Source organism: Phodopus roborovskii, unplaced genomic scaffold, assembly GCF_943737965.1.
Source record: "Phodopus roborovskii unplaced genomic scaffold, PHOROB, whole genome shotgun sequence".
Classification (NCBI taxonomy): domain Eukaryota; kingdom Metazoa; phylum Chordata; class Mammalia; order Rodentia; family Cricetidae; genus Phodopus; species Phodopus roborovskii.
This window is the reverse complement of record NW_026126413.1, coordinates 20,728,575-20,750,916: the sequence shown is the minus strand read 5'-3', so window position 1 is coordinate 20,750,916 and position 22,342 is coordinate 20,728,575. Positions and strand designations below refer to the sequence as shown.

General features: G+C 41.1%; 1 protein-coding gene across 5 annotated transcripts in view; it reads right to left on the bottom strand.

Annotated features, from left to right (window-relative positions):
* Pde4d (phosphodiesterase 4D) overlaps window positions 1–22,342 on the bottom strand; it is a 792,225-nt gene that overhangs the window by 297,997 nt on the left and 471,886 nt on the right. The window contains exon 1 of one of the 5 annotated variants that reach the window (XM_051182910.1): window positions 3,897–4,019. The exons of the other annotated variants lie outside the window; for them this stretch is intronic. Within the exon in view, the coding sequence (XP_051038867.1) occupies window positions 3,897–3,985 (89 nt within the window). The 5' untranslated portion in view covers window positions 3,986–4,019. Of the gene's footprint in view, window positions 1–3,896; window positions 4,020–22,342 lie in introns of those variants that run through there. 5 annotated transcript variants of the gene reach the window in all.

The following is a 22,342-nucleotide window of genomic DNA, read 5'->3' as shown; positions in this document are numbered from 1 at the left end:
GAAACAACTGGCAAAATCGAGTTTACGCTTATTTTCTGAGAAGTTTAGTTTTGTGGAGTACCTCACAACCCCTACCAGTACAGGGGAGGAAGGGCAGCCAGATCCAGATAGCATTTTCCGTGAGACCTGCGTGTTTCTGCTGAGTCACCTCAGTGAGACACTTGGCTGTTCCATCAACAGGTTTCTACTTGCATGGCACCTATCCTATGGCCACCGTGTAAAATGTCCCGGTGAACAACCCTTTCTGAGCAGCCATGAAGATGAAAGCCTTACAATCTTTTTCTGATGGGAAGACGAGGCTATCTCTATAACAGCAACTTCTTTTTTTATGACTTTCTGGAACGTAACTGTAATTGTCAACACTCACAATGTTTAAAGCAGGAATATTTCCAGGTATTCTCCAGCTAGAGCTTTCTGAGTTTCAAAGCTTGTCCTTTCAATCACTGCTGGCTCCTCACACCATGGTCCTCCCTATCCCATTTTTCAAGATACTAATTTTAAATAGGTAAACAACATCACTCATATCACGTTCACAAACTTAGCATAGTCTTCTCTCTTCTCCAAAACAGCTCTCTAGAGAAGTAGGTCTTAAACAAGTGGGTCACAACCTAGGGGGTAATCAGTGAGTGTGCTTGGAGACAGAAGTCACCTTTCCAAGCAGCTTCCTGATGCTGACAGTGATCCTATGGCTTTAAACAAGTTTGGCACTCCATTCTGAATCCACAGAGGAAAGGTCATGATTATGTAATCCCTCTTCTGTTCACTCCTCCCTCCCTTCTCCTCCGCTCCTGTGCCCTGCCCTTCTTCCCTACTATCTCCTCTATTAAAATAATGTTTTTATTACATTCATTTATGTGGTGTGTGTGTGTGTGTGTGTGTGTGTGTGTGTGTGTGTGTGTGTGTGTACATGTAGAGGTCAGAGAACAAATTTGAAAGGTCTTTCCTCTCCTTCTTCCTCGCTGGTTCTCAGGATAGAATCCCTTCTTCAGACTTTGTATGGACTCAAACCCACTTTAAAAAGCTATATAGAAATATTTTGTTCTTTTTCTGAAAATGTATGCTGCTCATAAGACTTGTCACTGCTGAAAATCGAATTTCCAGTCAATTTGAACACTGTATAATTATCTAAGGGTTTATTCGCAGGGGCCACCATGCTCACCACACGCACATGCTTTGCTAGCCCTTGGGGATTTTGTGCCTCACACATGTGCCTCTCCTTTAGCCTGCATACTGTCATGGAGTAGAAACAGCCAAAGAAATGCATTTAAGCTTAGTGCTGGATGTGTGCCACTCTGCATCCTATATCAGTATCCATTTGATATTCAAAGGAAAAAAGTGATACTGTACTGGGCATATTTGAGAATTATTACAGAATATGTAAGTATTCTCCCCCAGAAAAATAATCTCACTTGGGAGAAATCTAATGAAGAAATACTGGCTAATGGCCAGGTCCTTCAGTCGCTTCAAGAGTGGAATTGTATCCAACACCTCTTAAAGGCCAAGAGAAGCTTGTTTTAGTCATGTTTTAAAGGAGATTGTATGTTGAAAAGAAACTGGGAAAATTCATAAAGTGTTTTGAAATTAAAGTAAGACTTAAAATTTTTTTGATAAAAGGTTCATTGCTTTGACTTCCAGAGAGGCTATGAGGTAGAACTGAGTTATCAAAAGATAACTGCAGCATGTTATTATATATATATGTATATATATATGTACATATATATATACATATATATATATGCACACTGTGCTTGTGTGTCAGTGTGCATCTACAGACATACAATGACTTGCAGTGTACAGTCAGTGTGCTTCCAATGTAAAGATATATGATAGGCATGATTTTCATTATCATGTATCACTATGGCTGCATGTGTAATCTTTCACAGAGCTGAGATGACTCTTAGGGTCGCCAACTGCATTCCTAGCTCCTTATCCTTCCACACAATTAGTTGTAAAAAGCAGAAGCATAAGAGTAGGCTACAGACAGTAGCCAGTGATGCCAGGAAAGAACACATAGCCACATCCTACCTGGGAGTCTCACTTCAACATGTCTGCATTCTTGCTGGGAAGACAATATGGGACTCAACAATGAACACAGTGCGTATAAAAGTTCACATTGTCATTATGCAAGGACTTGCCTCAAGTCAAGAGGAAACACATGAGTGATGACTTGCTCAGGTCTCCCAGAGGGACTAGCCCCTGATGGCTATCAGAGACACTATCACCAACCTCCAATTTATTACAAATGAAGCATGCAAGAACTAAAGTGTGGGACATAGATAATGGAGAGCCCATCTTCACTCATACCACAACACATATTTAGAAAGGGCCAGAGCTTACCCAAGGAATTGCCTATGTCTTTGATAGAAAAGGGGGAACATTTACAAATTATTTTTAAATCAAGTATAACTTCAACTCTGCATTTTTCAAAAAGATATCCCTGCTTTCTCCCACTCTATCTACTCAGCAGGTAGACCAGGTAGCTGTCTGTGGCACAAAAGAGCTTGCTTTCAAGTCTGAAAGGTGAGAAAAACCTCAAAGCCATTTGCCTTGGACACATTCACAGTGATGTTCGACACTCTGTGATAATCAGATCTGAGCATGCAATGACACATAAACAGGTTTAGGATGACAATAATGAGCAATTAAGTCCCATTCCTCGACACACGATGCTCATCGCACATGATTTCTGACATTCAACCGAATGACTCCATACACTGACAGCATTAAGACAAGCACATGTGTTTTGTTTTTCTTAATGGAAGCTAGTGAGAGCACTTCCTACCCATTTTGCTGGGAATCCCTTTATCCCTTGTCAATGTTTGCCTACAGATTTAGTATTAGATCTCTGTAGTTTCCTTTATTGGACTTTTACAATATATATATATATATATATATATATATATATATATATACACACACACACACACACACACACACACACACACACACACACACACCAAACCAACCAACCAACAAAACAAAACAAAACACCTTCCAGGACAAAAAATTTCTTTTCTGGTTTTAAGCAAATAACACATTGATTGGTATTTTAATCCAAACCTAAGATATTTTTGCCCCCCTGTGGACAATGTATAACACGATTTAACTCAAAAATTGTGCATACTCTATAAGCTTGGCACTTTCTAAACATTTTTTTATGGGTAACCTCAATAACAAAGACCCATTCTTAAGTTTATGCAAACAATTTTCCATTTTGTTTGCTGTTGCTGCATTTGCTTCCAGCAGGACAGCCAGGTATTTGGTTAAAATTAACTAACCTTCACTGGAGAACAAAGTTGACAATTTGTAGCAGGCATGTGGTGGACAGTTTTTACATGGTTTCCAGAGAAATCATTAGAAATATCAGACTAAATACAATGTTAACTTGGAATTCACGGTATGGGTCAGGTTTTTAAGTGAATCACCATGTGGCCCACAGAGTCAGCCTCAGCTTTTCAATGTGGGTTTTACCCTGTAAATCATATGTCTGTGGTTTTCTTGCTGCTGTTTGATGCTTTCCTTAAAAAACACATTGTTCTCAGTAGTTAGAGAATTATCTTACAGTTTGGCAAGGCTGTTTTTCAAAGATTGTCACCGATTAGGCAAATGGACACATTTGCTTTTTTCTAGATCTGAGCAAGCTGGGATGCTTTGCAAAGTCTACCCTCACCTCTCAGAATGAACTCTGAGAATTAGGCAACTTCCTTTGACTTCAGGAGGTCCCCCCTCCCACACACACACCACGACTATTTCGAATGTTTACAATAACTCAGGTCCTATCTCAAATGCTGACAATTAAACCAACCTTGTGAATTAAACAGACCTGCAAAGCTTACTCGCAAGGAACCTACAGCAGATGAAAATAGGTCCCCTGCTCCCGAAGGAAATTGCCATACCTGTAGGACTTTGAGAAACGCAATCTTGTTCTAGTTCTTGGAGATGGTCCTGGCACTGTGACTCCTAGTGGATCCCAAACAAAAGCCATTTGTAAAGAGGGTGCCAAGATCCACAGGAACAGTTGAACGAACGAACGTCAGAGCTAGTACAGGATCTTGGGGCGGGAGGGCCCTCCAGGCTGTAGGAGGCACTTGTGGCTGAATGAGAGCATTTCTTCAGTGTGGTGGTGGCATGAGCTGACTGAGAGGTGGCAGGCTGGCTGAGGCAGGGCTGGAAAGGGTGGCCAGCACTTCCTGCGGTGTGACACTTGCCCTTTGCGACAGAGCTTGCTTCACCCAGACTTTTTCTCATTGTGAATGTGAGAAACACTCCCTTGAAAATTTGCTTTTAAATGTAGAGCAGATTAAATAGCACAGCCCATGCAACTCCTGCAAAACGTATCTCCCCCCTTCCCCCGACACATGAGTAGACACACAAACGAGTAGGCATGATTCAGATGGGTTGACTTCATATTAAGTGTGAATGTTAAAAACACAGTGACCAAAGGGTGTCTCTAAGGAAAAAAGTAAACACATCCCCATGACTGAGGAACTTGACAAGGAGTGTTACATTTCAAAAATTAGCTACCAAAGTCATGTTCCTGATTCCATATTCCCATAAGATACATGGATGAATGTCACGATTAGCAAGCCTTTCACAGGGATTTAGTAAGTAATTCTTAAAAACCATCACCTCCCTGCCAGTCGGTGTGAGAAGAAAACAGGCGATCATTTTCAGTCCCTCTGGCAACTTCTCCCTCAAAGACAAGCCACTGGGTCCCCTTGCAGAGTGAGCTATAAGTGACTTTGACAACACCGATCAATGTCGTCTTGTCTGTTTTCTGTCCCCTAGAAACAGTTCTTCACTCTTGAGTAAATCCCTTAAAACAACTCTCTTTCAAGACGCATAAATGATGAAAGCAGAACAGGATTCAGTTGCGTGGTTTATGAGTCCAGTGCCTGGCAGGGACACATATATTCCAAGATGCATTCAAGGGGAGCCTGGTGTCTGGTGTCGTCATCACCTCTCACAGGCCAGTGGTATTCAATGTTGACAAGGCAGCATAATTCCATCAGTCCCTGTCTAAGCACTGCCCTGCCTCTGACCTCTATTGTAAAACAAGGCAGAGCTCCACTCACCCAGGATAAGATTACAGAAGCCTGGAGAACTCTGGAAGGAGGTTAACCCCCTCGGGGCTGGACGAAGTTGGCCAGTTGTCCTAAGGGACCATCTCTATGCCTGTCAAGTTTAAAGACCCCGACACTCATTCCTATAGGCCAAAACGGTTGCATGATTTCTGACAAAAAGATTAAGATATTACATTAAACAAGACGCTCATTATTCACAATAGCATTTGGCCCAGTAGGAAGATTCTGGAAAAAGCTACATGCTTTGGAGAAGTGCAGTACAAAACATTTGGACGGTTGCATGCCTTTGGTACCTGACTCACACACTCCAAGAGAGTAGGTGAGCGACAGCTGCCTAGAACATCAACAACCTTGCAGTTAACGAGGTCCACTCTGAGCAAGCTCTTCCGGATCAATGTTTTAGTTACTAACAAATGGCCATCATACTCTCAGGCAAGCATTTTTAGTTCAAGCTAGGAAGGCAGGTCCTAGGATTCAAAGGAGGTGTCCAGACCTAGGCCATCTGTCTTTTTCTTCTTGTGTGAGATTCCACAGTAGCCACTTTGCTCCCAGGGATCTATTGATCTCCACCTAGGGATGGCTTTTAGGCAGAGCAGACCCACTTGAAACAGCACCACATAGATGGACAACTTCATGTTCAGAAGGGCTTTGTATGACAACACAGCAAGGCAGTGTAGGGAACTGGCGGACTGGTCAGCCTGCGGGGAGGGAGAACCCTGCAGGGGGTGGGAAGAGAAGGCTGGGTATGGAGGGAGAAGGGAAACACACAGAAACTGGAGATTCCCAGAGTGGAGCTCATAGTCTCATCTCTCACAAACACATTGAAATCTTTTCCTTTACAGACACTTTTACATTTCTGCAGGTGGAACAGCGTCGTTACTACTGTGTGGTGCACACAGAAAGCTTTTGAGCCCCAGAATATTACCTGCTGTCATAGTGTTACTTTTATGTTTTCAGAAGTGCACTAATTTTATTTGTGTGCATGCATTGTGAGTGTGCAGCACACACATGTCAGAGGCTAAGTGGGAGGAGGAAGTTGGTTCTCTCTCTTCCCACCACACGGGTTGTGGGTACTGAACTTACGTCATTAGGTTTGGTGACAACAACTTTAACTCACAGAGCCTTGAGGTCACTCTTTCTCCCCCATAGGGTTTATCTTATTGTAAATAAAATTATCTTTTAATCCAGACCAACACACACACATACACACACACACACACACACACACGCACGCACGCACGCACGCACACACACACACACACACTCTCACACACACACACGCACGCACGCACACACACTCTCACACACACACACACTCTCACACACACACGCACACACGCACACACGCACACGCACACACACGCACACACGCACGCACCTTGGCCTATAATTTGCTATGTAGACCAGGCTATTCTTGAGATCACAGAGACCTTGCTTCCCAAGTACTGGGTTGAAGGCATGCACCACCATACCCACTCTTAAATTTACATTTTAAAATGCAAACTTCAATACTGATTTTAGGGACTGGCCATTACTCCACAGGTATGAAGATTTAAGCAATTGGAATCTCAAACCACAACAAACAGCATGGTTTTTTGGTTTTGTTTTGTTTTTTGGTTTTGTTTTGTTTTGCACATATCTTTCTGTATTTATACTCCTGCCAGCAACTCAACAACTTTTCACTCCCTATGTGTAAGGGCAGAAGAAGAGTAGAAAACTTTAAATAGCTGAATTAGTTTCAAAAAGCCAAGCCTTTCCTTCTTTAAATCTTATTGTTACATACAATATTCATGCATGAAATTCTCAAAAAACAAAACCTAGCTAAAGATTACACTCATCCCAATAGATGGCCGATCCGGTTGTTACCCACATGATTCCTAACATGCCCCAAATCTCCTCCACATACCCACCTCCTGCAGCAACTTAAACCTTTTATTCTTCAGGGTTCTAAATAAGGCATCCCATTTTTTCTTTTTAATCTCTTGTTCCAAGATTCTAGATGCTGCCAGTGACAGGTAGATTTAGGTTTTGGTGTCTAACCCCAAAACTCAGGATTTCCTTTAGAGGATCCAGCCACCCTAAGTTAAAACAAGACTTGTGGGTATAGATGTGGGAGAATTTGAATGTGAGAACACATGGATTCATTTGCTAGCATACCAAGTCATGAGTGAGCTGGATAGGAGAGGGTTAGGGCGTGTGAAGTCAACTAGAGAAGCAGAGTTACATTAGTGGGGCTGTGGCATGTTGAAATATGTTGCCTCAGGAAGCCAGAAGAGTCAGATAAAGGTGTTTCAGGATAATGCCTCCTTTTGAAATAGTGGTTGTTCACAGACTCATAAGCTAGAAATGACAGAAGTGAGCATTAGCTGTATAACTAGCAGCTACCTCTGATGAGAGTAGTAGTATGATATTTGGTTTTCAAAACATGAACACTGACAATAGCAACAGATGCATTAGTGTGGAGGGGGAAACATCTCACCACGTTCCAGCCCCAGTCAAAGAACGATGGGCAAATCATGACTGTTGCCAGAGGGCAAATTTGCCTCCCTCCTTGAGAGGAAGGAGCCTCTTATTCCGCTATCCAGTACAAAGTGGTAAGCTCTGAAATCACATGCACACAGGAAAAAGGAAAGGACGCGGTGCTCAGATTATACTATGTATTCGTGCATTTTATAAGCATAACAATAAAGAAAAAGATAGGCCATCCATTTGAGAAAGAGTGAGGGGAGATGGGGCCCCGGGGCTGGTTGTAGGAAGACGTCAGCGGAAGAGCTGAAGAGAGGAAAGGCAAGGGGAGAAGTGATTTAATCATATTTTAATTAAAAAATAAAATAATGAAAATTGCATTTCCAGAGGATGATCAATGGCAAAGGCATGTAGCAAAAGGAAAACTGGTAACTCTCTGGTACATTTGTCAAAACTAATGTCCATTCAAGACCAGGTATTGTGGTTTGTAAGAGCTTTTATTATATTAGATGCTTATGATAATCAATGATAGTTTATATCTGTGAATGGAAGTTTTACAATTCGAAGAAAATCTTAGCTTTATTTCGCAACAGGCACTTCACTTAGCTTATTTCTCATGTGAGTTTAGCTGACTTATCGGTCAATAACTCCATGTTCTGAAATAGAGACCAGTTAGTTTATGTGCTAGAAAGCAGTTGAGGGCACTAGCAGAGCATGGTCTGTACTTAAGTCCGCTGTAAATACATCCCTGCTCTCTCATATGCCCCGGGATGCAAATAAATGAATTGCCATTGAAATGCAGAGGTCGACAGGACATAATGTAAAACAATAAGCAAAAGGCATGCTTAAATATAAGAGAGGATCAGTTTCACTATGGATGGTGGGTCAAATACTTTACTAAAGGTCTCCACCTGTAATGAAATATATTATATAGGAATTTGAAAGATAACTACATCAAGCCTTTGATGTTATGACAGTGAAACTCCTAAATGCTTAAATAGGGTCGGAAGAAGGGCTGGAGATATAGCTCAGCTCAGCAGATAAGATCACGCTGTGATGGGAGATGCCATTATCTATATATGTTTTTTATACTGGTTAATGAATAAAGCACTGTTGGCCAATGGGAAATGAAGATAGGAAGGACTAGGAGACAAGGAGGAAAGAGGAAGTAGTAAGGAGGAGCCAAGATGGAGAGTCTGGAGAAGGCAGAACCACCAGTCACCTCTCCCTGGTAAGACCACGTGGAAATACATAGAAATGGGCTAATAATTAAGACAGAGCTAGTGGATAAGAAACAAGTACCTGGGCCAACAGAATTGTATCTAATACAGAGTCTCTGTGTATTATTTGGGGCTGGCGCGGTGGCGGGACAAGACTAGGCAGCGGGAGGAAAAACTGTACTCCTTACAGATGATGCCCAACATGGCTGGCTAATAATAACTTCCACATAAACTTTAACAAAAGCTAATGTATGTGTGTGTGTGTGTGTGAGAGAGAGAGAGAGAGAGAGAGAATGTAATTTTAATTACTTCCCTTTCCTGAAAAAAAAATCAAAACACAAAATAAAATAATGAAGTCAGAAAAATCACTGTCACTATTAAAACTAAACTATTATTACCAGACTGGACTGCCTTACGGAATTTTATTTTATGCTCAGGGGAAGTTCAAGGAAACAGACATTAGAGCAACAGTTGTGCTCATAATGTGTTGCATGACCTTGCTGAGTTTCAATGCCTAACACATCCACTATGATTGCAGGACCTTTTCAGAGTATAATGGTAATTTACATGAAAGTATCCTAAACACATGCCCACATTCCCACACAGGAAGGCGTGTACATACATGCATGTACATACACATGCATACACACACACACACACACACACACACACACACACACCATGCCACGTACCACCAGCAATGTAAATATTTTAGGAGAGGAGTAGAATGTGCTTTTATCTTGTTAAAATCATTTTAAGTTTTTTTTATTTATTTATAAATTGTTCTTTAAAAATGGTTACTTTGTGCGCAAAGCACTATTTGTTTTCTTTAAAGATACCAAACTTTAGCTATGATGGGTAATTTTGTTTCTCTACTTGTGATCTTTTTTACCTTAAGCAGGAATAGGATGTTTGTAAGTTTTAAAAGGTTAATGCTTTATTTGCAATACTAAAATCCTCTGTGTCTTATTTACAAGGACTGAATAAAAACAAAACAAAGAGGTAAAGTAAAGGGTGCTATCAGAATTAGCTGGTGGAATGTTTCCCAATTGTTCAAATCCTACATTTCAAATGGGAGAAGATTCCCATTTTCCATTTTTATTTGGAAACATATGGGATTTGAAGAGAGGCTGTCTAACTGGTAAAGCATTTGCAATGCTAAATCTGTCTATGCTCCTCAGTAGTTGGCTACATACAAAACAAGGCCAGAAGTGGCTTCTTCCCACATTTCAGGGCCATGTTAATAAACAAGAGAAAACAATTTTTGGAATTACTGGGCTGCGAAGCAAAATTGCTCCCTCAGGAGTAAGACAAAAAGAGCTCAAATACCAGCAATCTCTAAATAATAACAATCCCATGTATTCATTTTGGTGGCTTGACTTTTTTTTCCATCCAGTGTTTATGAAGTCGACGGTCAGAAGCTTTCCTGGTCTTGATCCCTCGATGCTGACCTGTCTTCTGCCGACCACCCTTCACCCTCATACTCCGTGAGCACTGACTGAGTGGTATATAAACATCACCATGATGTCAGAATCACTTTTCTCTGCTTTCTTGTTCTACCGTCATAGTGACCAATTTCTACTTATTTTGTGATAAGAACATGATATATGTTCTATAATCCCTAGTAATCAATTTCTGAACTTTTACTCATTTCAATTCTATTTTATCATTGAGGGAATGGAGGCTTTTGATGTCTGAGTAGTTTGTTCCTATGAACATAAAGCTAACGGGCAGAAGATAGAGGGTTAAAACTAAGGTGCCTTTCACTGCAAAATTTACCTTCTATTGTGCCTAGAGAGTAAGCAATGAATGAGACAAGGTTCCTCCTGAAGGAGCAGTAAATCATGGAGAAAGCTTTAGGCTTTCACAGGGGTAGGACCAGGTATCAGGTGTAACAGTTACCTAATCTTACATAGGTGGACAATTCAGCCAGCCACTACTATCAACACTCTGTAGATGGAGAAACTGAAGCTCTGAGAGCTTAGTTAAGTTTCTACTATCCCAATGTCAATATACGGAAGATGCATGAGTACAAGTTCATTGTGTTTGCCTCTAGATCATGGCTTTTCTCTCCAGAAAATGCTCTTAAAATTCCTAAATCCTGGGAAAAGACTGGGTACCACCCTTGGGGTGGTCCTGAGGCTGAAGGCAGAGGCTGAGATGGAGCTGGGAAGGAAGCCTTTGTGAGGAACACCTCAAAAAGACTACAAGCGTCGGCTTTGTGTCTCCTGCTCGTCATCCTGCATTTTCAACATGGGAGAGAAACAAACACTTTTTTTTTTATTTTAATCTGTGGAGCCAATGGTTGCAGTTCTCCAAAGGCTAAAACAAAAGGAATCTGACCCACCTCTGGAGAACACCTCTAAGACAGGTGATGGCAAACTCCGCACCACACCAGCACCACTCACTGTCACCACCACCTGAAACAAAGCAAGTGTAGTGCTCACTACGGAACACCTACATCTTGCTTTTACAAATAAAGCCGCAATAAGCATGCCTTCAGTATGGCTCAGAGGACCAGAAGAGGTTAGAAGAAGCTGAAGCAGGAGCTGATGGGGAACAGCGAACTTGTCGAGACTCGATATTTGTAATATGATTGAAAAAAAAAAGAAATAAGGGGTTTATTTTGCAAAATGATCCCATGAGAATATTCGAAACAGGTAAGGAAATTTTCTAGGAGTGTCAGTGAATTCAGCTCTTAAACTCCACCTCTGGGAGGTTATTTCCAACAGGTAATCAGTATAGTGGACCTGAGTCTAATGTTACAATAATATATATGATATGGCGCTTTGGATGAGAATGCCCCCTCCCACATAGGCTAATGTTTCAATAAGTGTCATCAGCTGGTGGTACTGTTTGGGATGGATTAGGGGGTGTGGCCTTGTTGGAGGAGGTGTGTCACTGCAGATGTGCTTTGAAGTTTCAAAAGGCCAGCCATTCCCAGTTAGCTCCATCAGTCTTTGCCTCCTGGTGGTGGTTGTCTCAAGATGTGAGCTTCAACTACAGCTTCAGTGTCCTGCCTGCCGTCTGCCTGTCTGTCTGTCTGCCTGCCTGCCTGCCTACCTGTCTGTCTGTCTGTCTGCAGCCATGCCCCCTGTAGGCGCTAACCCTATGAAACTGTAAGTTCCAATAAACTCTTTTTAGCCTGCCTTGCCCATGGGCATCTTATCACAGCAACTTAACAGTAACTAAAAGAGTATCAAATTAATAATACTTGTGAGTTTTACCTTATCTTGAACATAATTTATAATTTTCCATCCTTTCTTATGGAGTCCATTTTAAAGGCTGCACTTTATTCAGGCAAAGATAATATGTTATTCCTCCCAACCCCCTCCCCATGTGCTGAAAAAAAAAAATTCCTAAATTTTACCTGGAAAAAGAAATCAAGTATAACTACATGTTAAAAATACACACAGAGATTTTAACTTTTAGGCATCCATATCTAGCTAAGTGATAAAAAGCTGCTACTCTGTGATTTAATCCCAGGTTTTTTTCTTAGATAAAATCCTTTTTGAACTGTGTGATACAGGGAAATTCTTGGTAAATACAGAGTCAGTCAAGTACTGGGTAGTGGATGAGTGGGAATTTTTCCATTGCTGATATTGTACAAAATATCCCCTAAAAGTTCACACAATTAAGGGACATTTCAATAGAAGAGAATGATTGTTTCTGTAGATGCCATTTTTTTCTTTTACTTTTGTTATTTCTTATGTGAATGTAGTATAAATGTTAGGCTAACTATGAACATATAGTTTTTTCCTTTTTTTAGGAAATGAAATGCATCCACATTTAACTGCTAATGTGTTTACTATCCTATCTTGTTCTATTGTACAGGTCAGCTTGGTGTCTTCTCAGCAGTGAGAAGTGCAGGTTGTATTTAGAAGACATCACAAGACTCAGGGGAAACCCAAGTCAGTATCCCCCATTGTGAGGGGCCCACAGATATGATCCCTGAATATGCTCAGCCTGTTTGGAGTTGTCTAATTCCAAGAGATCCAGTAAAAGAGCAGGGACTTGGCGATTTCGGAAGAAGCTGCCAAGCTCTCAGCTGTGCTGAGGGATAAGGAATACCCCTACTGCTTGCAAGCTTCAGTAAGGCTGCTCAGCATGATGTTATCGGAAACAATATTTAGAAACATTGAAAATGCTTTGTCAAGAGTGTATTAATTATCAAAATGACAATAAGAGTAGAATCTTGAAAATCATTTACTACTTAAAACTCATTAATTAAATAGGCATCAAAATATTGACGCTTTTTTCGCCCACCCTGGGCAACAGAATTGTAGACATTTTATATGTGCTTTCCTGTAGTAGTTGTCACTTCCCTGGCAACTACTGTAAATTACTGTTACGAACAGATAAAATTGGATACATATTAATAAAAACCTGAGTTCCAGAGCTGTCCCCCCCCCCCACTGTGAGTTTTAAATAGATATCCACCAAAGGCCATGAACAAAGAAACTTTGGGTCCATTTTTAAATTAACCATTTTTCACATGTTGCTGAGATGTTACAGGTTCTGGAGAAGTGCTCAGATACGAGTCAGGCACCCCATCACTTAGCATCTACAGTGTGTGTGATGTGAAATTAAATTAGAAGCAGCGCGGCGAAGTGTGCAGAACTTTGAAGAACAGAGCAGACGAGCTCCCAGGCATGGATTAGCAGCCGTGGTAAGGATGAGGCAAAGGACAGGAAGAAATTGAGCACTTGGATTTGCGGGGTCTGAATGAGAGAGAGAGAGAGAGAGAGACAGAGAGAGACAGAGAGAGAGAGAGAGAGAGCGTGCTCCCTGGATGTTAGCACAGTGCCCCCAGTGAAGACAGGGCTTTGCAGGTGTCCTTCCCTATCTGCCCCTGAATGATGCAGGGCACTTGCTTCCCTTTATTCACTCAAATCAAGATCCAGGCCTTCAGGTGCCGATGAGGACAGTTCAGAACCAGTTATTATTAAATAAATACCGAAAGACCATAGAGACAACTTGGCTAGTTAATGCACTTGCCACCAATCTTGATTTCCATTCCAGAGGACCTACATGGTAAGAGGAGACAACCAATTCCTCCAAGTTGTCCTCTGATCCGTACATGGGCACAGACACACACATACACACACACACACACACACACACACACACACACACACACACACACACCTAAATTAAATATTTGCAAAAATTATCCACATAGCTGCATCTCTTAATGATAATGTCTTGAAAAGAACTTTACAAAACAGTAAATCAACACCTACATTTATCCCTACTATGTGTGACATTTGATCTTTCCTCTAGTAAATATTTTTGTTCATTTTACAAGACAAAGTGTTGAGTATTGAAAATTGCAGACAACAGTAAAGTTAAAATATTGCTCCAGTAAGTGGCCAACACTTGTGGACAGCATTTATTAACTTAATGAGTTAAATATGCATATAAATAAAAATACATGAAGTTGGGAGGGGAAAATGGTAATAGATGTGATATTTCACTGTACACTCGTGTGTAATTCTCAAGAATAAAATGTAAAGAAAAAAAATGAAAAACAGAGAGCCACCTATTTATGAGGTATTAATATATTTAAAGATGGCACTTGAGAATGTATTGGTTGCCTAAAATTTCATATGATGGCCACTCATCAGAAATTACCATTTGAGTAATGAGAGGATTAGAGACAGTTTTAAATGTTTATATGGATTAGCTTTCATTAGAATAGAAATTTTAATTTTATGTGAAAATCTTGATTTTAACGATATGGTATGCCTGGATAACTGCTTTATGGGAGCAGGGTAGCAAATTCTGGAGGCATCCTGCAAAGGAAATACAATACACCGTATCCCAGAGGAGCTGGGCTTTTTCTGCTATGTTGGTTCAAACAGCAGAGAAAATGCTTGGTTCCTATCTAAGGCAGACTGTGAGAAGTGAGCAGTTGCTCCGCCTGCTGCCTGATTAAAGAGGGAGCATTCATCCTTACCCACTCCCCTTGAAGGCCTCTTGCAAGCAGCAGGTGCTTGAATGCGTAAACTGGGGTACCTCCCCCACTGGAATCCCCCTTAATTTCCAAGCCACCCTTGAATCAAATCATTGTATTTCAAGAGCTGAAACAGCATGCTGCCTCTGTAAATGTGGTTTCCAAACCACGGGAAGGAAAACTTCTCAGAATTAACAGCATAGATTGAGCATAGAAGTGAGGCAGTATCTCAGCAAAGTCAAAAACAACAAAAAACAACTCTTTGGCAACTGTGAATAAAAAGAAACATAATATCCAATGAGTTATTATTATTATTTGTTTTTTGTTTTTGTTTTGTTTGTTTGTTTTTAGAGACAGGGTTTCTCTGTGTAGCTTTGGAGCCTGTCCTGGAACTAGCTCTGTAGACCAGGCTGGCCTAGAACTCACAGAGATCCGCCTACCTCTGCCTCAAGCGTGCTGGGATTAAAAGTGTGTGCCACCACCACCCAGATTCCAAAGTGGTTTTTAAAAACAAATTCAAATGACTGTTTAAATCAGTCATTTTATTTTATGTCAATTCATTAAAAAAAAATGTTTTAAGGAAGTGAGAAAAATGCACAGAGTTTAAGACTTTGGAGATCTGTGAACAAAGGTTCCTGGAAAGAGGCTGTAAACCTTTTCACTAAACCCTTGGCAAGATAGATGAGTTGATTAAACCTTCAGTGACTGTAGAGGGTTTGGAATGTACCAAATCCAGAGCCAAATCACCTTGGGCTATCCTTAGCTCTCCTAATAACCGTCTATTGCCTGTCTCTGTACCTGACCTAACATCTTCCTGACAATTAGCTAAACAGATCCTTTGGAATCTCCCAACAGACACCTAGCTGCCACAGACCTAAGGCTAAGAATGCCTTCAGAGGCCTTGAGCTCTGTATGTTTATGCTGATGGTTGTTTGATGGCATTAGCTGGTGTATTAATGACATTTGTCGTGCTTCGAGAAAACACTACTGCCATGGCCACTTAGAGAAGCCTTTGATTGGGCTCACAGTTCCAGAGAGTTAGGGTCTGTAATAATGGAAAGCATAAGAGCATGAGCAGCTGGAAGCTGAGGGATTAGGACTCACACCTGGAGCCCATACCGGAAACAGGAACAGCTAACTGGGAGCAGGACATGGTGTCTGCTAAGTCCCTGCCCAGCGGTAGACTTCCTCCCACAAGGCTACACCTCTCCAGCCTTCCCACAGTGCCAAGCAACTAGGGATTGAGTATGCAAACGCCAGAGACTTCTCCAGGGACATCTCCTCCAAACTTCCTGGGTCTCGGGTCTGCGTTTTCACAAAGCTGCCCAGTCTTCCCAACCTCTCAAACCTTCAAAGCCTTCGGAATACTCACGCTCTACAAATGAGTTTTAAAAGTAAGAGAGTTCTATACATCCGGAAGGTTGTTCGTGTTGCTTAAAAACAACAAAACCAAGGACAGCCGACTCAAAGCTGAGCCACACAGTTTCCAGCACTTTACCAATGTGGTTATGAGACCCCTGTTCTCTTTGTGCGGGACCACTCTTAAGGACTCTTGGACTAGAAGTCCAATTTAGCATAGCCCTTAGCTGCCCCATTGCCTGTCTTTAGCTTCTGTGCACATTTATCCATACATAGGGAAGACAAGGGTAGGGTATGTATTAAAGGGAAAAGATGCATAAAGGAAGAGAGGAGGAAGAGAAAGAGGGAGAGAATGGAAGACAGAGAAATATGGGAGAGAGGGAAGAGAGAGATGGGGACACTAGCAAACACTGTCTCTCTTGGCCACTTTCCAGGACTTACCACAAAGTACATGGACAAAGTACACTAGACATTAGTCCTGTAGACCTTTCTAGCTGGCTTTTGCTTCACTGGTCTCCTCTCTCTGGTCTCTGGCCCCTGTCATTGCTTAGTGTGTGGTAACTCTTCTACAACATAGAACCCAAGATGAATCGCTCCTCTCTGGGATTAGCAAGTTGAGTCTCACGGTGAATCTGCTTAGCTGTAAGTGTAGATAGTCTCTGATGCATGATACAGCCATCTATAGGCTGCTGTTCCTTTCCTAAGAATCATGGCAAAACACAATGGTTGGAACGCTAAAACGGGTTCCTGTTAACACATATTAGTCCTATGCAAATGACGAATACTTATGGAAACAATGTTCAGAAAATAAAGAAAAAAATAAATGAACAAAAGAAAAGGAAATAACCCATATACAGAACTAATTTGGAAATCTGGCTCATTTTCATTTTTATATGTAAACACATACATCTATACATCTAATTTTAACATTTAATTGAGATTTTAATGTCTGTGATTGACTTTAGAGTCTACTTTAGTTCATATTTTACAAGAGACACTTTCTCATATTATCTAAGTTTATTTGAAAAATTAATTAATGGTTGAAGAAATTCCATTGCCACGATATAGTGCCAAAATTTATCTAAATATCAGCTTACATGGGATATTCATAATGAATTTACATTATCTATGAGAGACAAAGTTACATTTTAAGTTTTAATTACTATTCCTTAGAGATCCATGAAACAAAAATGTCTCTGAGCTGCGAGCCTCTTGCCCAAGGACAAATAGATCCTGAAATGCTGGAGGCTGTTGTTTCTGGGAGATAACAAGCCACATGTTTTCATTCCCCTAAAGTTTGTTGGGTCCACCCGCACTAGTGTGCTAGATCACAAGTGGGTGGGAGATTCACGGGCAGGAAGTATGCTTGCCACTGATTGCATCTGACAGAAAATATTTAAGGCACTGTGAGTCAGGGCCATTTCCATGGAACGTGGGTATGGACCTGACCAGAGACCATCCACCTGGCCAGTATCTAATTAAAGCTTGCTTTAAATTTGACTTTAAACTGTGGGTCTTATCATGATCAGTGGGATTAACAATCAATAGTACAATTAATTTTGGATGAATGTCTTTGAACATATATCTTCTTAATGCATCAAAAGACCTCTGCAATCCAAATCCCTTTAAATAAAATTAAAGAAGTATAGGATTTTTTTTTGAAGCCTGAAGCAGCTAATTATTTTTAATTGTTTCTCTAAGAAAAAAATACCTTGAGTTAGTTCAAAACTTAAGGCAATGTACATTTGTATGTATGATTTAGACCTTAAAATATTTGTAAAACACATAAATAACATAAGGCATTTAAATAAATTTCTATGTGCTATACAGGAGCAATTTCTATCAAACTTAAGTCAGTACCTAGAACAACAGGCCAGTGATGCCTCTACTATGAGTTAGGAAAAAATTCCATCATGTAAGTAGTTAATTTGCGCCATATTTTCTACAAGGCCCAGAGCAATAAAAATGAAGGAGAGAAAGAAAAGCCAGGAGGTTATTATTAGAGCAACACAGAGTGGTCAGCTGCTGCCAGCTCTTGTGGTCAGTGAGGTTACAAGAGCTGCAGGCCAGCATTTCAGACAAATTATGCCCATTGAGGTCACAAGGTTCTACTTGAGGCCATTTTTCATAATTGTTATGTTGTGCTTACAAAACGTCCTTGACTTAAAAGTATCCTTTTGTGCCCTCTAGTGTTTAAATTCACCAAGACTTTTGAGAAGTTCAACTCTGAGAATACAGATGGACCATGCTCACTGTTTTTTCACTCTACATTTGAAAATCCTTCATTTTAAAGAGAACACCTCAGTAAATTACTTGTCATGCCTGCCACTGTTAATTTGATGAATAAAGTTTTTTTTTTTTTTTTTTTTTGGCACACATGGTATACATCAATAAAGGACTGTCTGTGAACAACTGCATTTTCTCTTCTCAGCAGAGTTGAATATTGACTTCTGAGCTGATGATGTTAAAACCTTTACTATCTGTATTTGTATCAACTGACCATTACTTGCGCCAGGGAATTCGTTATTAGGTTAGAGGCTATAACATTTTGGAATGTTTTGAAATAGCATTCCTTTCTATCAACCAATAGGACAACTAGTTAAAACAGATAGTTCTAAGTCAGTCAAATGACATTTGCTTCAATGACCAACCTTTAGCTTACTTAATGAATCAAGAGTTGTTTTGTAATAGTACTCATTGAGATAATATACACTTAATCCCCATGACTTTGATATAATTACATCAGAGGGAACAAAATAGACCAAATAAGATAAGACTTCACCCAAAAAGAGCCTGAAGAGCTTTGAGATCTTTGTGTTAATGTACTGTACTCACAACTTCCTGTCATTAGCACAGTACCCAGTGTGGCCAGCAGAGTTGGGAAGGTTTCAGGACCATTGTGGCTCACAGTTTGGTAGGTTCTCGTGCATCCCAGTTAGCTCCATCACTTTGGGTGAGACTTTCCACCACAGAGGGATTGTGGGAGAACAAAACAACCCACTTCATTGGCAGGAAGTAGAAAAAGAGAAAAAGGCCTAAGGTTCCAGCATCCTCCATCCTCTTAAGGGTACATCCCAATGACCCAAAGAACTTTGGCAGGGATTTGTCTTTTAAAGGTTCTACCACTACTCTCTAGATCAATCTCGTCTTTAATACAATGGCCCTCTGGGGACACTACAAATGCAAACTGCAGCATCCATCTATTATTGATTAGCCACAACGCAACTGATCAACACTTCTATTTTAAAGTATTTGAAAAGAAAGGATTATTTTACATTTAGATACAGACACAACTTTTTTTTTTTGCCCCATAGTATACCATCTACAACAAATACAGTTTGTTTGAGTCAGTTTTTGCATGATTGCTTATTTTATATACAGTAATGGTGTAGGGCACCACAAGAAGCCGCTAGACCTATGTGGGAGCTTGACTGAAGACTCCACTTTTATGGTTCAAATCTCAGGTCTTCCTATGTCCGTGTGGCATTTTATACTCTCCTTTTCGTATGGAAATTCCTCCCCCTTATCGGAAGTAATCACTACATAGCTCATTCAAGCTTCTCATAATGTTTTTCAAGAGGGAATTCTATGTTCTTTTTCTAACTTAAATTTGATTTTCATTGCAATCCTGGTCAGCATTCTTATTTATTTAATTTTTATTTTTATAGATACACAGAAGCAGTGGCCTGGCCAGACAGTTTACTCAGTCTCTTAAGCGCAAAACCAAACACAGACACTGCATAGGCCTACACACAAAACCTCTGAACCAAGCAACATAAACCACCAACATGACTTCTAATCTGCAGCGACAGCAGTGTATTGTGTTGCGGCGTGTTAACAGAATTAAAGTAAAATTCTCATCAAATTAACACCATACCTCCATTCCACGAGGAAAAAGAGAAAGTAGCCAAACTTACCTGCAAAAGAAAAAGAAAAGCAGTCAATCTCAAATGAAAGTGGCCTTCGATGTTTTCAATAGATCAGGCAAACATTTTATCCCAATGTAGTCAGCTCTCAAATGTCACTCCATGCATTGTTTTCTGTAATAACACATTTTTTGGCTTTGGTGATGCTGCAACAGCTGGCCATGAAATTCTCTAGTAGCCAAGTCTGCTAGTGTGAGAACGATTGGAGCAATTCTAACAAAGCTAGCACCCAGCTGAGCATCTGATGACAGGTGCAAGAAGGTTACATCCAAACGGGGAAAATAATGTGTTTTACAGAAAAAGAAGAAGGAGAAGGAGAAGGAGGAGGAGGAGGAGGAGGAGGAGAAGGAGAAGGAGAAGGAGAAGGAGAAGGAGAAGGAGAAGAAGAAGAAGAAGAAGAAGAAGAAGAAGAAGAAGAAGAAGAAGAAGAAGAAGAAGACCACGATGACAGTAGGCTCCAGCAAGACCTTTGTGTCTCGTAAGAATCAGGTGATGGCCCTATGTCTGTTTCCTTCACCCGACAGCCTCACTAGCCTTCTAGTCATTCCAGCCTACCCTTTGCCTCCCCTCTCCTCTCTCTTTGGCCCCCTAAGTCCCTGTGTCTCCCAGCCTTGCCTCTAGGGGCTCCTTCACAAAAAAAGACTACTTAGGAACTTTCTGAAAATTCCTAGTGTCCTTCCAGCCTGGGCTTTTAGGCCTTCTCCATTTACACTACATTCCCATGCACTTACCACCCCACAGCACATTAGATACACATATTTCATTACATTTTTGAGTTTTACCAGTCTTTACACAAGTTACACCAAATACTAACTTCCTAGATAAGATACACAAAAACTTGGGTTTCTCTGGAGTTTGCTCAATATTGAACGCCCAGGACTTCAAAATGCATGGGAAAGAAGCTGCTCAGAAAAACCATTTCTTTAGAGAATGGATAAAATAGCCATGAAAAAGTCAAGCATATTTAATACATACATACATACATACATACACATATATTACATTTAAATGAAAACATACCTTTTTATTTCTGTACCCTACTTCTATGTTTATAACGCAAGTGTTCCATGTGCATTACACATACACATATTTAATTAAAGTACTAGCTAAAAATAAATCATTTTACTAAGAAACTTCCATGAGGGATACTGTGGTCATGATTAGAGCTGCTGTCTCTAGGGGACTGGTACAGGCATAAAACGCCCCAAGACCAAGTTCTCAGCACAGGTTTACTAGCCCCAAAGGGACAAAGGGCAGAGAACGAGAGACAGAGACTGGAGACAGCGGATGAGGGCGGAGGGGATAGGATTGCATCTGGGTAGAAAGGAGACAAATGGCAGTTTATAAAGGTGAAAAGGGAAACCCCGCGTTAGGATGAGGTGTTGCATTTTGATTGGTCACACTAGTAAGGTGAGCCAAAGGGGGCTTCTGATTGCTGGGCTTCAATACTTTGATAGCTGGACCTTGATAGCCAGCCTCGGGAGGAAGAGGGGGCCAAATAGGGGAGTGGGCCTTTGGCTAGCTTCATGTAATCCGATGGGGAGAAGGGCGAGGCCTGCCAGAGCCATGTTTGTCACACTTGGGCTAGCTAGAGTCCCTTCAGCCTCAGTCTTCCCATGTTCTCACCCACAGCTTCAAGGCCCTAATAACCCTTTTGTAGATGGAGCCCTGAGACACACAAAGTACCGCATCTCTAGTGAGAGGTGCTGCTTTCGGTACCCTGCTGTCCGTCCTCCATCTCTGTGCTAGCGCCACTTATGAAACACACTAGCCTAGCTAGCGGCTTTCTGACTTCAAAGGGGCCACAGCAGAGCAGAGCAGAGCAGAGCCCCCAGATGATTGATTACAGGGTAGCATGAGGAAACAAAAACAAACTTTGTGAGCAGGGGGGATGGCTCTGTGGGCTCAGGGATAGTCCCTCAAGCGCGAGAACGCTAAGTTCAGCCTCCAACACCAAGGATCCCAGCACAGCACTGCTTACACCAGAGCAAGGCAGAGAGGATGTGGAGACGGGAGGCTCTCCCGAGCTCCAGGCGGAGTGGGAGAGACTTTATTAAGGGAACAAAGCAGCCATTGATAGAGCAGGGCACCTGATATCTGCTGTCTGTCACACACAGGTAAGTACACTGGGATACTCATATTCACATTATTCATGCAACCCCCTCCCTACACACACACACACACACACACACACACACACACACACACACACACACACACAGGACAAGAATAAAGGAAAAAATGATTCCTTTGCTGGTATGTGATTTGGAGGAGCCTGTTAAGGCAACAATATACTCACCATAATGAACAGAAGAATTATGTACATAAAAT